General features: G+C 36.2%; 1 protein-coding gene across 3 annotated transcripts in view; it reads left to right on the top strand.

The window, feature by feature from the left end:
- Positions 1-15,527, top strand: part of LOC105327040 (uncharacterized) — a 38,790-nt gene that overhangs the window by 11,480 nt on the left and 11,783 nt on the right. For all 3 annotated transcript variants that reach the window (XM_034451649.2, XM_034451650.2, XM_034451648.2), the window contains 5 exons: positions 619-1,248; positions 3,525-3,812; positions 9,024-10,442; positions 14,278-14,409; positions 14,826-15,028. In XM_034451649.2, the coding sequence (XP_034307540.2) occupies positions 619-1,248; positions 3,525-3,812; positions 9,024-10,442; positions 14,278-14,409; positions 14,826-15,028 (2,672 nt within the window). The remainder of the gene's footprint in view (positions 1-618; positions 1,249-3,524; positions 3,813-9,023; positions 10,443-14,277; positions 14,410-14,825; positions 15,029-15,527) is intronic.

Here is a 15,527-nt window from a genome sequence, read left to right as displayed (position 1 = left end):
TAGAAGATACATGAAATGAAAAAAAAATATTCGTCGGAAACTTAATGCATTTTCCTCCAAGACAATTTTTAATGGCAAAAACACTTCAGAATGTGTATCTCATATGAAGCTCTTCTTGTTCAAAGATGCACATGCTGCATTCTCGTCAAGAAGTAAATATACAGACACGAATTTAACAAGAGTACACTTCGATCCCCTACGGACGTCAGGCGCACAGATTGTTTGAACTCTTGGGTCTTCCTAGTTGATTTGTATATTTATGATGTCAGGCACTTCACTGAATTCAAGTGTAGAATTGAGGAAGACTCGTCCTTTCTAAATAAACATTTTCTCTTAAAAACTCTGTGTTTATTCAAAAATTGAATTAGTTTTATTTAAATACAATATTGCTACATCTTGCATTGTATATATTTTAAGTTTGGTGATTATCGTAATTGATCAATGGTTTAAATAAATGCTCCAGTCCTAAGATTTAAATAGATGTGAAATTTAAAAATAATATCATCTAATGCCTATGTTGTGCAAATATTGTTCATACTTGAAATATCATGCCATCTTTCTTCAATGATCACATCATTTTATCGTTGCTCATTGCTGTCATGATTTTGTTTGATGTAGCCCGTCCAGAGTTGGTCCTGGATGCATACCCCGCGAGAATTCACGAGAATTCCCCTCCGAACACCCTCGTTCTGACCATTACCGGATATGACAACGCCACGGGCCAGCCCCTGGAGAAGCTATCCATGGAAGACAACCAGAATACAAGGTACTTCAAGATCACCCCCACCGGTACCCTCAAATGGTACCTCTCGACACGAAAGATAATGGACAAGCCGGAAAACTACACCTTCCAGTTCCGGATTTTAGGATCGTATGGTGGAATCGTCCGAGACACGGAAGTAAAGATCATCGTATCCTCGGAGAATCTGTACGCGCCCTATTTCTCTATGAGGCTTTATAAATTCGTGGCTCTTCGGGATTCCTTGGACCACGACCTAAATACACTTGGCGCTGTGTCTGCCACGGACATGGACCTCAAAGGTTACAACGCCATCTTCCGATACTTTATCTTTGAGCCGGAAGCATCCAAGTATTTTAAGATTGACCCGGAGAACGGACAAATTGGAATAATATCGAACTTTCCTGATAATATGACGTCTATAGCGTTCAACGTGACGGCGATCGACTCGGGATCTCCCATCAAGTCCTCCAGTTCTCAAGTCTACGTAGAAATCACGGATCTAGCACGTAAGTTTCTTTGATTCATTTCTTGCATTAAACTTTTTAACTATTTGATTATGCGATGAAAATCTATGTAATCCCCAGAAATATGTAGAAGCAACTGAAATACTATCATTATTTGTATTTAAGGTGGCTCACTACACCTTGAAATCGTTTCTTAAATCAGCCGAAAATTACCTGATTATGATAATTTAAATAATAAGATGCATAAGAAGTACATGTATGTAAGTTAAATAAGCAATAAAAATGTATTTTTGATAAAAATTTACAACAATTTGATTCAGTTAATGTGAACAAAAGCCCCATGCGGATATGGCCTCGTGATCTGCGGTTTACAAGCCCTGATCTATGATGATACTTAAAAAGTATAAGTCTTGACTTAGGGAAGCACCAAAATAAAATTCAAATGTGAAACATTTTTTTAAAGTTGTCTTTGCAAAAGACAGTTATCCCCCATTGCCGACTTACTACGCGCAGATCACGTGACAATAAACATGTCACCTTTACAGTTAATCTTGACATAGAAGGCCCACTGTAAAGGCAAAAACATGATTGTCAAACAACCATCTGATTACACGTGTATTATGAAACCAATTATCGCGACACTTCCTAGACGCTAGTACGACATTGTCAGATGGCGACATTTTTAGCGTTCCAGAACCTTGTGCATCATTATTGTTGCGGTCGGTGCAACAAAAGGTTTGAGGTGACTCAGTGTGTGCATAGTATATCTATCAACATCCTGCTAATAAGATCAAATTTCAGCGCGTGTGTGTTTTTATCAAATAAAAAAATCAGATTTGATTAGTCAAAACGCCTAAACAGATATGTAAGTGGTCCATTGTACGCAATACATATACATGTATATGTAATTATATTTGAATTAGACATATCAAAATGCGAGTGCACGTGATGATCTCGAGTTTTTTGACATCACGAACGAAAAAGCACATATTATGCGTCAGGTATATGATATTTCCCTAATATCATCCATCTACTCTCCGCCGTACCTTAACTGTTATTGAAATATTTCTGATAAAAGTATTTTCTTAATACGATAGGAAACGAGCAGAAATCACACTTCAAGAGCTTTAAATACCGAGATATAATTATACACATATAATTGACCATTTGATTTGGGATGTTTGAGATATTTCTGACAGTTTCCACAGATACAGACAGGCGGGGATTCGTCTATTGGTGCTAGATTCCCTCATCCTTGTTAACAAGTATGTTCGCCCATTGCTTGCCCCCAAATCAAAATCTGTAAATGTATCACTGGACACTATCTTGATGGGAAACTGTTTGGTCAATAACAGAAACTAATCAACGTGTCTTTATAAAACAATTTACCGTCCTTCTTGGCATTTCAATGGCCGTGAAAGGTCTTAACAGGGCCGCTAATGCCCCCGGATTAACGTTTCCGTCAATCCCTTTTGGCTTTGGCATTTTTAAACGTCTGCTGCACAACCTAAGTAAACCTTTCTGGAATCTGAGTTGATAAATCAGAGGAGATCGATAACTGATCAGTGGCGATCATTGAATTCGGTGGAAGGACTCGATGAATAGACCCCTCCACCCAACGGTTGACAAATTACTAGTAGTCTATTAGTTATTGATCAGTAAAGTACAAGGGAGTTCCGAAGCTTGACAGTGGGGACCCCCGAAACAGGTGCGCTACCTGTTTGTTTTTACCGCCGCTCGTGCAAAGTATCCTTCATTTGGGGCAGGCACAGGTAAAAACTCCGTACTCCACAATCGTCATCAAGATAAATGGTCACTGCGGGGCACTGCACTATTTTATCTGTTTGGATGTTCGTGTGACGAATTTATGCCTTTCTGAGTGATTCTGTGATCTTCGTCGTCACTTTGTTACAGTTTAACTTACTTTTCTTCTTTTTTCCATATTTCGTATCTGTGGACAGAATTTTGTGGTTCATGAAATACGGTGGGATGAAATGTCAAAACTTGTGTAGTTTGATCGTGAACACGTAAATATGAAGGGGAAATTTTTCGTTATAAGACCGATTCTAATCAGGGACGACGGAAATGATTAATACCTTATGAAGTACCGATGTTTTGTTGATCCGAAGATATTTTATACCAAAAAATAGCGACAGAAAAATTTTAGTTGCTCGAAGGATGATACCTAGGCTAATTTAAATACCCTCGAAGAAGTGTGCACGTTTGAAATCCGTAGAATTATTTGTGTTCTTTTATTATACGTTAACGTTTAAATATGGATGTGATTTCCGTTACTCTGACTTTCTATTTCACTGTAGCGCCGGAAATATTTTGTGTGTCCGTTGAGGGTACGACTGCTAGAATCTGCTGGAAGGACAATACCAATGGTTCTGTGGTAGACCATTACCAGCTCCAGTTCGCCATCAATGGCCAAAACGTGACCAGCCATCCGGTGGGAATTGTTGGTAAAAGAGACGAAGTGTGTACCCAGGTCCGAGCCGGAAAGCTGCAGGCGGGAAACCGCTTGAAATTTACGATCAAAGTCTTCAATAAGACTCATTGGAGTCCAGAGAGCGTGGAGCGCTTTGTTAACATCACCAAAAACGGTATGTATGCGTATAGAAATAGCGAAGTGTAACTCTATCTTGCCAAATAAGATTTTAACATCCTTTATGTAATTCCCTTTTTTTGGAAAAAAAGGGGGGGGGGGGGGTACGCGCAAAATATCAACACATGTGGAAAGGTTGTTCGAAAAAAAAAATGTTAAGACAATGATTGCATAACAAATGTAAGATTCAAGTCTTCAATACAGACTTCAAGGTTTTAAAACTATGCTATATAATTTTCAAAACATTAAGAGTCCTTAACTGTTTAGACATCTAAGAAAGGGAGACATAATTTTACTAGAAAACTTCAAAGTATTGGTAAATTCAGTAACAGGAATCTAGATAAAAGGTTAATTCATTTCATGTTCTAAGTGAATGGTCACGAATACTCTGTGGCAGTTAGACATGGAAAAACATGTCAACAATCCGGAATTACAGAAAGTGCGATTCGTTTACATCTAATACCGGAAGTTAAGCAAAAGTTAAATCTGACAGCTTTACAGAATTTCCATGACCAATTTTTTTAAATATTATGAAAAGAATCTCTTTTCTTTAAATTTTTTCATCGTCTTTATTTACAATTTAATTTCTTCCATAACATCGTAATTGGTTTACGATGAAAGGAATAGTGCTCTAAGTTTTGGCCTCTTTCGAAGCAATTAACCGAATTCTACAACTATTGAGAGTAAATGTCCGAGATTTCAGTGTTCATTAAACCGAGAACGCGTTGTAGCTTCTGCATCAGAGTAACTCCCCAAATGTCAAATACCAGACGATAGAGCACAATATTTAAACTTTTATCTGCTGCACATGCCCCGGCAGAAATCACTTTTTCTGTCCCACCTGTAATGCCCCCGAAGTATGCATTACCCCGACTTAAATCGCCCACCTGATTTTACCGAATTCGTCCACAGACACGCAGGAATTCTGGGGAGACACTGTTGACTCAAAGTTTTCTTTATGATAATTCTTTCAAAAAAAAAAGAAAAAAGAAATCGGCACATTTTTAGCGGGGGTAACTATGAACCCTACGCACGTATTCGTTTTAAAAAAGCGCTATTCTCCATCTCTCTATGGTGCATTCTTTCTTGACTGCTTTTTAATATATTTGAATTTGAACTTTCAATAAAATAAAAAAGACTGCTGTGGAACAGTTTTCCTCCACATTGACAGATATATTATTGTATATTAGATTTCCAAGTATAAAACTATTTAGTGTCATCGCTTTATTACAACTTATGTATTGAGGAGGTAGAATGGATATACTGTATCCAGCCAACAAATGCAGATAAACTAGTTTACCATCCTATTTAAGTGTACTTGGCAAAAACTCATAATTTCTACTTGCAATGAAAAGAAGAGCAAGTGAACGATTTCTCAACTGACTTTTCTATTCTTTCAATAAAAGTGCTTATATAAACGGATTCAAGATTCATTCAAGTGCAAGACAAGGGTTAGGGGAAGATAAGAACGGAAATAAAATCTGGATCTACATCATGAGGTGCACTGCTAGGAGTGCTGTATGTTATGTCCAGTGCACTCAAATTGATATCCCTGGAAACAGCGAACATGGGCAGACCGAGGTTTTATTACAAGTCATTTCATAAAAAGGCAATAATTATTATACAAGAGATAATAACAACGTTGAGGTGGCTTTTAAGCTTTTGCATGAACCTGAATACGGTTCAGAAAAAAATATAAAGCAGGTTTTACACATCGTGAACCGGGAAATCTCGCGTTTGTTTTATCCCTCTATTCTCTTTTATTGTGACAAGTGAACGCACATTGTTAAAATTCTTACTTTTTTAGTTTAGTTTTAAATGTAGAGCAGAAAATGATTAATTAACTTGTCTCAAGGGAACATGAATTGAAATATGAAAAGAAGAACACATTGCTATATTGGCTTCCATCTGACTAAATATCACAAGAACGTTGCGCAATACTAAATGAAGGTGATTACAATTTGTGAAATTTGATGTAAACCAATAGCCATTGTTTTACCACATTCTTACAACGCCTAAACGGCAGATAACGTGACATATCGATGAAAGGGGTAAACGCTTCATTACCTAACTAATGCGCTTCCGAAAGTGCGAAAAGAAACAGATCAGTTCGTTTCATCAATCGGCCAACAACTTGACGCAATTCTTTCACCCCCTGACGAAACAGGCGCAGATAATTCAATTATTTCTCTATTAACAGCTCGTGCAGGTTCGTTATTTAGCAGTGCGAGAAAGTGGGTGTACAGCAATTTAATATCTTGTACACGGTGCACTTTGTCTAAAATTATCGACCCACATTCCAATTAAAAAAAACCAACAACAAAAAAACCAAGAGCTGATTAAAAATAGTGTGAAGATAAGAAGATAATACCTTACAAAACGTTGACCAATGCATGAATTTTTGTATATCTACACAAATGTTTTTGTCACAATTAACCCTTAAATTGTCTTTCGATTATTTTATATTAAATTTACGAATTAGCCATCAAATTTACGTAGACTTTAATACTGCAAAATTTTAATTGAACGAGGTATTGATCGATATATCAACAAAACTTTCGTAACGAGAGGTCTGTTTGGGTGTATATATATTTTAGCTGAGCCAGTCTTTTTTCTTTGGGTATAAGGGTGGGGAGGGGGGCAGATTCAGATGAACTAAGAAGTCTGCGGGACGCTTATAAGGATAACAAAATGCCGTGTATATGATCAAAGTACGTTCTGCATCGATCACTGCAGGTGTCCCATTAATAGTTACTATCGATCACCCATGTGATTAGGGCATTGTCAGTGAATATGCAAAGACATACAAGCATGTGCATATGTTATGAATTATTAGACATAAATGACCCATGAACCGGTGTGTAAAGAAACAAAGGACTATCATTATTATGTAACGGACCATTGAGAAACACTATGTAGGTATTTGGGTATTTTTATGCATGTGGAACAATTCTGTACAAGAAAAACACAGTAGTAATATTTTGGTCCAAATAACAAATCTATAACACTGCAATTTTCTATAAAATTGATCCCCCAAATACTTTACTTGAAGAGAAAAATAAAGATGATATTCATCCAAATAAAATGAAATCTTATTATTTAAGGAATCGATAATAGAGACCTTTTCAATGGATATAGTCCCTGTCCTAACTATTGTAAAGAAATACAGAAATGACCGGATAATCATCCAAAACTCATGCATTGTAAATGAAAAAAGATACACTATCATCGGGCCAAAATATAATAATTAATTTTTTTGGAATCTCCTTCCACCTCATTGAAATACTTCCCACTGATCATATCTTATTAGGTAAAAAATTAAGAACTGATTTTTTTAATATATGAAGGTTTTTATTTTTTACCAATTTTCAATAAGTTAAACATAAACTTTGAAAAATAAATAAAAATCTCCCTCCCTGCCGCCTGGGTCTAGATACCCCCAAACGAATATTTTTTTAGTAATGGCCTTAGTGAAAGTATGAAATAAAGAAACAGTTTTTTTATGTTAACCTCGCATATTCACTTTGCTAAAAGCACTTCTGTAAAGAGGAATATGAGTATCTGTGAAATAAACGTTAGTTGACTTTATGCTGCCCAAATGACGCCATCTCTTACTTCCGGTCTTGCGTCACAACGAGTTCACATCAATCCAGCAGCGTATCAAGGACCTCCGCCCTGTCGCGCACGGTCCCGGAGTGAAATGAATGTCGGCATTTATCAGTAAATCAATCCTGACCTAAATATTTCCGTGATGAAGGTCGTTCTAGAGCATTGCTGTCCACTATGTTAGTATCCGGAGAACGGCCGTCATGTTTAGCTTGCAAAAAGCAAAAAAGAAAAGAAAAAAACGTTTGTGTCAACTTGTTTGCTTTCAGCAAGTAGATAAGGTCATCATTCCGACTGCCTTTAAACGTTTGATACTCAATATTTTTAATGAAAACTATAGTATTTTTGACTACAGTGTCTTCTGCGAAAAACGTTTAAAATTTCATTATTATACGTAGAAAAATATATATTACCATTGAAATATGTTAAAGGCAACTGGTTAATATCTGATTTATTTGCAAAAAATATATATTTTTTCTGTAGATGATAGCTCAGGTAAGATTGATTTCTTGAGGTGGGACTCCATCGTGTAATATATATTTGTGTTCGAATGGTAACTAGCTATTTTGTCATTCTGTGTAGCGTTTTTAATTTTATTCGATTTAAATAAAAAATGTATAGTTGTTTAACTTGGCTTGGGGTAAAATGCTGACGATGGACCCTCCACTTTGGAGGGTCCAAAGTGAAGGGGGTGGAGCTTGGTGTGTCAATCTTAATCAGAGTCCGTTTGATCTGTCATTCCAATTTCATCATGCACCTAATAGCTAAAACATATGGGTTGTTTATTAGAAGGTTAAAGGGGGGGGGGGGGTCCTAACATTTAATGATTTTGGCAACTTCAAATGAACTTAATCAGGATACATAAATTAATCTATGTTTGTGTAACAATTATTTTGTGTCCAGTGAAACTGGAAACAGGAAGTTAACTCACCTCAATGTTGAGAGATTTATTTTTTTTCCCTGAGTAACAAATGTTAATAAATTAATAGATTATCCATTGACTGTCATTATTTATTTCAATAATTACACAGATATAAACTCCAATTTTTTCCCCATGATATTCATTGTATATAATGAGCAAATTTGAATTAGAGGAGGGGAGTTTTATGTGCCTGTGTTTAAAAGTCATATAAATAAAACAATGCTGTGGCCCATTCTGTTTCTAATAACATAATTGGAATGACAGATCAAACGGACTCTTAATTAAGATTGACACAACAAGCTCCACCCCTCCACTCTGGACCCTCCAAAATGGAGGGTCCATCGTCAGCATTTTACCCCAAGCCGTTTAACTTACGTGTGCGTTGGTGGGGGAATATATGAACACTAAATCGTTGTATTTCATTCGTCATCTAACATAATGTGTCGTCAGTGATAGATATAGTGGAACATGTTGGTGTACACACACAAAATAAAATGTATGGTTATAATGTAAACAATATAAAATCTATGGAACTCGACGTAAAAATGTTAGTAGCTGCAAGGTACAGTTAGCCAGATGAGCAATTTTCTTCGGTATTATTTTAAGATTTCAAGTTCTACCCAATTTCAAATGGAGGTTGTGCTTTCAAGCTTGGAATAACGGTTTTATTTTTATTTTCAGGATTGTATGGAGATTGTCCAAAGTTTAGTAATTGCAGTGTATTTCAACCGTGTCAGAATAATGGTCTGTGTCAAACAGAACCCGATCTTTCTTACAAATGCGACTGCGCAGCCGGATGGGCTGGTCAAAACTGCACGGAAGTAGATAGGTGTACCACGAACCCGTGCTTAAATAACGCTAAATGTGAATTTGTATCTAATTATAACTTCCGTTGTAACTGTCCTGATGATTACTACGGGAATTTGTGTCAATATCATGATAAATGTACTTCAAGTCCGTGTTTGAATAACGGGACTTGTTTTAAACAATTAAATGGAAGTTATCATTGCGAATGTTCCGAACACTATACAGGAGTGTTCTGTGAAAGCGAGGTCTTATGTTCGCCTAACCCCTGTGAAAATGGCGGCACTTGTACTTCCGTTTCCGGAAAGGCTTCCTGCAATTGTCCGGATGAATATCTAGGGTCAATGTGCAATATACAAAATGTCTGCAAATCCAATAATCCGTGTGAAAATGGCCAATGTAGCATGTATTCAGACGGAAGCTACAGTTGTACGTGTGACGAGGGCTTCACTGGAATGAACTGCTCAGAAATTGATGTCTGTCATCACAATCTTTGTGAAAATAATTCAACATGCGTAAGAAACGGGAGTACTGTCAAGTGTTTGTGTGCGGAGGGATATTACGGGGAACTGTGTAGCTTCTACGACAGCTGCAGGGACCAGCCATGTGAAAATGGCGGAACCTGTCAGTCACTTCCGGACGGGAGCTTCCAGTGTTTGTGTCAGACCGGATACAGCGGCAAGTCGTGTGAGGAGTATGACGCTTGCGCGTCCAATCCTTGTAAATATGACGGCACCTGCAGGAAGACGGGCAATTCGTCGTTTACGTGTGATTGCGTCGCCGAGAAATACGGACCCACGTGTGAATTTATCAACGGATGCAATTTAGACCTATGCCAAAATAATGCCACGTGTAAGAACATCTCATCGGAGGGAGACATTGAATGCACGTGTAATGAGAGTTTCTTTGGTTCCCTTTGCGACAGATTCAATCCATGCGACTCCAGTCCATGCCAGAGGTTTGGTATTTGCCAGAATCTGACCAATAACGGGTATATATGCCATTGCCACAATGGATATACCGGAAAACAATGCCAATATCAGAACAAATGCCTGGTAAACCCGTGCCAAAACCACGGGACATGTCATTCTCAAAATGATTCTTTCCACTGCGACTGCACGCACGACTTCTATGGAGAACGATGTACCAAGTATCACTTTTGTACGGCGGGAAAACTGTGTAGAAATGGCGCCAACTGTGATTTACTGGATGTTGAGGCTCGCCAGGTTAAGATCAACGGGAGTTCGGCGAATGTCACCAACTGGTACCAATGTCGGTGTCCTGATGGATACACAGGTAAGATATATACACTGTAAGTAATACAGGTAACATACACTGTAAATAATACAGGTAACATACACTGTAAATAATACAGGTAACATACACTGTAAATAATACAGGTAACATTCACTGTAAATAATACAGGTAACATACACTGTAAATAATACAGGTAACATTCACTGTAAATAATACATGTAGCACACACTGTAGATAATACAAGTAACATACATTCACTGTAAATAATACAGGTAACACACATACACTCTAAGGTATAAACGTTACACACGTACACTGTGAATTATGCAAGCAAGAATTGTATACACTGTCAATTATATGAAGTTAAGATGTATATAAACTCTAGGGTCAAAAGTATATATACATGGCTGTTAACGATTCATTTTTATTCAAGTTATAAAACTTTAATTTTGGGGGCGAAAAATGCATACATCCGATTTTGTGTCAGTTACATCCAAGAACTAAGTATTTTGTCTTAATTTGGCATCAACTATACAGATTTGATGTTGTAATTAATAAAAAATAATATGTGATGAAAGTTGATTGTCGGGTTCAATTAGTAAATTAGTAATTTGATTTTTTATGATGTAATGTTTATTTACCAAACTTGATAAAACAAAATGTTTTACTTCCTCGTTTAAAAGATGTCTTCGAGGTGAATACACGTGTTAAACAAGGTTTTTTGCAGTTGATTTTTTTTTATTTTTACTGGTTGTTTTAAATGAAGAACGTTTTTTTACATTTATACCTACGCTCAAAAATGTAATATGAAGTAAAATATTATTAACTAACACATCGAGCTGATACGTTTTCATACTTAGGTAAATGTCATATCAACTCGCACCTATTTTACTGTATTTAGGGACAACCGCTCTTTTGTTGAGGTAAGGATTAATAGTGACCACAATACAATGCAAAAGCCATAAATGTCGCCACAACGAGACGTTTAGTGCTCGTAACAAGCTCATTCTCAACTCCTAATCGTTTCCGGCTTACCTATAAGTGTTTACATCCGGGGATCTCTACAACAGAGCTCTGACCAATTTATATGTGTTATGTGAGGGCACTTGTTCGGGATGATATTGAACGAATTAGGAATTAGTGTGGTGACAGTAGAAGGAAAGCGATATTATGTGATATAGTAACTTATCCCTCATATAGAGAGCCAGCTGAAATTGAGTTATTTTAACAAAGTCTCTCACATATAGATTTCAAGGAGTTATCTATTGTATGTGACAAAAAGATATTTGAAATAATGGCATATTTGATAAATGATCTTTTTTATTGCAAAAATGAATTTTTCTTTACACCTTACAGCAATTTATCAAAACCGCAAAGCTGAATAGTTCTACTTCAATTACCATATTGCAGTGCCACTCAAGAGATAAGGGGCAACAACCCTGTCAAATATCGTTATTATAAAGGATCGTTGTAATGACTTTATCTTACTAAGTAAACAGTTCATAATGTGTTCTATAAACGTTGAACTTGTAAACTCTGACACGTGAAAACACCTATAACTTAAAATATTTCGTCTCTGATTTATTTTGTTTTCCATCATGTAAAATTTGTTTGTCTCAAATTATTAAAAATTTCTAAAATTCTAAATTCTATTACCATCAAAGGTAACTTTAATAAGATATAGATATAAATCTTAAATATAAAAAATCAAATACACTAGTATATTTTAAATGGATTAAAATTAGCTATAACACTGTTATAATAGCAATGTAAATCTATAAACTTATGGGTTGATGAGCGCCATCTTTCGTTATCTAATGATAATATCAAATACAGTTTACATTTCATATACATACTTAAAAACATTCCCTAGGGTATTAGATACCTTAAAACCAGATTTGTTTGGTCATTAATGTACGTATCAAGGGTGTTTCTTAACTACATGATAAAACCTATCTTAAAGCTGACTTGGACAGTGTTGCCTTGTGTGGCATACAACAGTTAAGGCCTTTCGTTACCTCAAGCAATCTCGTTTTGCGATTAATGATTAGGCTTCGCCGCCAATTCCCATTTTATTTGTTTACTTTCTGACATTAACAGCCAATCCCTGATATATTAACGCCTTCATTTATTTTTAAAAACTTGTACATCTCATTCTGTGACGTCACATTGTCATACACCCAGAATATCAAGCATCTTTAGGCACCCATTAGCAAATTATCCACCTTTTTTTTCAAGTTAAAGAATGGATTTCATGCAATGGTCTGATTTTTATATAATATTATGTAGATTGTTTTAAAAAAAAACAAATGAAAGAAATGTATGATATACGAGATTCTCGCGAGTAATTTTTCTCTTAAAATTAAAATAAAAAAAGCTTTCTCCAAAACATGTTAAACAGCCTAACAAACTTTCTGTTCAAGTTGCATTTTTTATTGCCGAAACCATTAAACGATAAAAGCTTTACTGCATGTCATCTCGGGAAAATTAATTTTAGTGCTCTGTTCTTAAATCTTTTGCCGGAAGTGAAATTTATCAAACGGGGAAAAGTACATTTTTAAGCAGCCAGATTGCACCTAGAATGTTTTACCGGCGGGGAAGGGCGGGTCAGTACCCTCACATGACACACAGGGCATGCGCAGAAAGAACACATCACCAAATCTAATGCATGATCTTTTTGGTATTGTGTGCTGTTAATTCCTATCTGATGACTTTTAAATACAATGCGATGTCTGTTTGATTAAAAGGACAACTTTATGTTAAATAAAACCGAAAGTTATGTTAGAGGAGGTTAAACTCAGATTAATGTGAAAGATAACGGCTACTAAATAGATAAAAATCAAAGTTTGCAACCTACGGTATGATGTCTGATCCCTGAATAAATGTAAACAAAACACATTAAATTAACTCCGAACAAAGGGAATAAACAACCTGGCTTAAAAAGTATTTTGGTTTTCCATTATACATTAATGAAAAAAAAAATTAAGGGGCTGAATGATTGAATTAAAAAAAAATCGCGTTTCTTTGATTAATGGAGTGATTAGTCGGTGAAATAAAATAGCATATATTTATGCAGTAGTACAGAATGATAAAGAGCCCATATGATGCATGGTTTCTATGTTTGTATGCTCACTAAGATGTATTAGACAGTGGACCACCGACTGCCAACTAGCATATCAACGGTCGCCATAATGACATTCAGAGATGAACCTTTTGTCATGAAGGTCTCTTTATTTAGTGCTCGGAACCCCTTCTGTACATTTCCTACACGTATTTAATGAAATGCTAAAAGTACCATCCTCCTCTGATAATTCCTTATCGGACACACACCTTGTTCAGCAAACAGGAAAACTTTGTAATGCCCCAAACCAAGTCTAGTTGTTGATAAAAAGCAAACAGGAATGCATAAAACAGTTAAGGAGTAGCAGTGGTATACTAGTATGTGTTGTCAAGCAAAGGTTTATCTTGTTTGTGCATTTGTATAGGGGAAAAAAAATACCGGTATTACATTTACAATACATATTGAAAACAATATGAAATATTAGCAATGTTTTCAAGAGCTTCATTTTTTTTTTTAAAAATAAACAAAATTGCTAATTATAAAGATTTTCTTCTTACCTTATTTGTTAAGATTGATTTTCCTCTGAAGGACGAATTCAATACTATGGAGTATATACACTGTATTTACCAAATTTTATACTAGTATACAAAGTTAGAGGCATGAAAATATTTTTTTTCTGCAAAAATGTGTAAACAACGGAAAACTACCAACTGTATTTATCTGACGGAAAAGAGTAAACTGCAATTTTTGAATTAAAAAAAAATCTTCATGTAAATTGCAGTTTAATTTCTTATATTTTCCTGACACGGACAGGTCTCCACTGTGACCAGGAGTTCAAGGCTTGCGACGGCGACCCCTGTGGACCCCGGGGTGTGTGTCAGGAGCGGGGGTCCTCCCACGTCTGCTTCTGTCTAGACGGCACCCGGCGCCTGACCTGTGTAAACGGTAAGAATATCTAAGGCTGCGCGCGCATTGTCTAGTTCCACTCTCTGCCATACTATCAACAAACTCCGACAATATAGCCACTGATGGCATGCATACCAGATGGCTAATAACAACAATTGCGGGGAATATTGACACAGATAGACACAACTTAGAATAAACACTCTAGATTCTTGCCTTGAAGTGAACAATCATTCTAAATCCGCTCTTACAAAAAAGTCATTTTGACCTGATCAACCACTGGAAAACTCATTACAAAGGCCATTAAACTCTGTGAACTATCTCTTACATTAGTTTAATGACTTTCTTTCACAGAAAAAAAGAATTCTTGCATTCAGGTTGTTTATAATAGGTAAGACATGCACACCTGAGATAAACATTTATACTTGTGGCTAGAATTTCGCTGATTACCCTTGTAGATTACTGTTTGGCTGAGGATACAGCGCTTGACCGCACGGGTCGACATCACTGGCCCAAAACTTTGGCCGGGGTCGAGGTGTTCCTGGACTGTCCTTATGGTACCCGGAAAAACTCGCCAAACGCCTTCGCCACCCGGAAGTGCGAAGCAGATTCCAGCGGGAAATACAAATGGCTGGCTCCCGAAACAAAGGAATGTGTTGAGGTATAAACAACAGCGTGAAATACACCTGAACCTGTCAATATTCATAACTGCATACAAGTACAAGTAAAAAAAAATGTTAAGCGTGAATACCGGTACATATACGTATATTAAATGCATTTTTCTCAAACGAAACATGTAACAATTTCAAAAGCTTTTGTTGTTTGAAAGTACTTCAATATCTGCGTCTTTTCAAAGCCTGATTTATCTTTTATGAAAGGGAATTAAAACATGTTTAAACTAAGCATCTTAATTAAGTAAATACCGGTACATTCATTATAAGATGCTGAATTTTGTTATATTAAACCAGAAATCAGTTTGTTGTCAACTAGATATCAGATTTTTCACATGAAAAAAGCTAAATGTAATTATGTGTTTTTCCTGTAATTAGATGTATCATCAGCAAAATACATGTATGACCAAAATAGATCTAGGTAACTTTGCTCATTTTAAATGAAATTACTCAAAAAGGGCATTAAGTTTTTACTTCCTCTTTGCCCTC

This window comes from Magallana gigas, chromosome 4 (genome assembly GCF_963853765.1).
Source record: "Magallana gigas chromosome 4, xbMagGiga1.1, whole genome shotgun sequence".
Lineage (NCBI taxonomy): Eukaryota > Metazoa > Mollusca > Bivalvia > Ostreida > Ostreidae > Magallana > Magallana gigas.
This window is presented reverse-complemented; position numbering and strand designations above follow the sequence as displayed.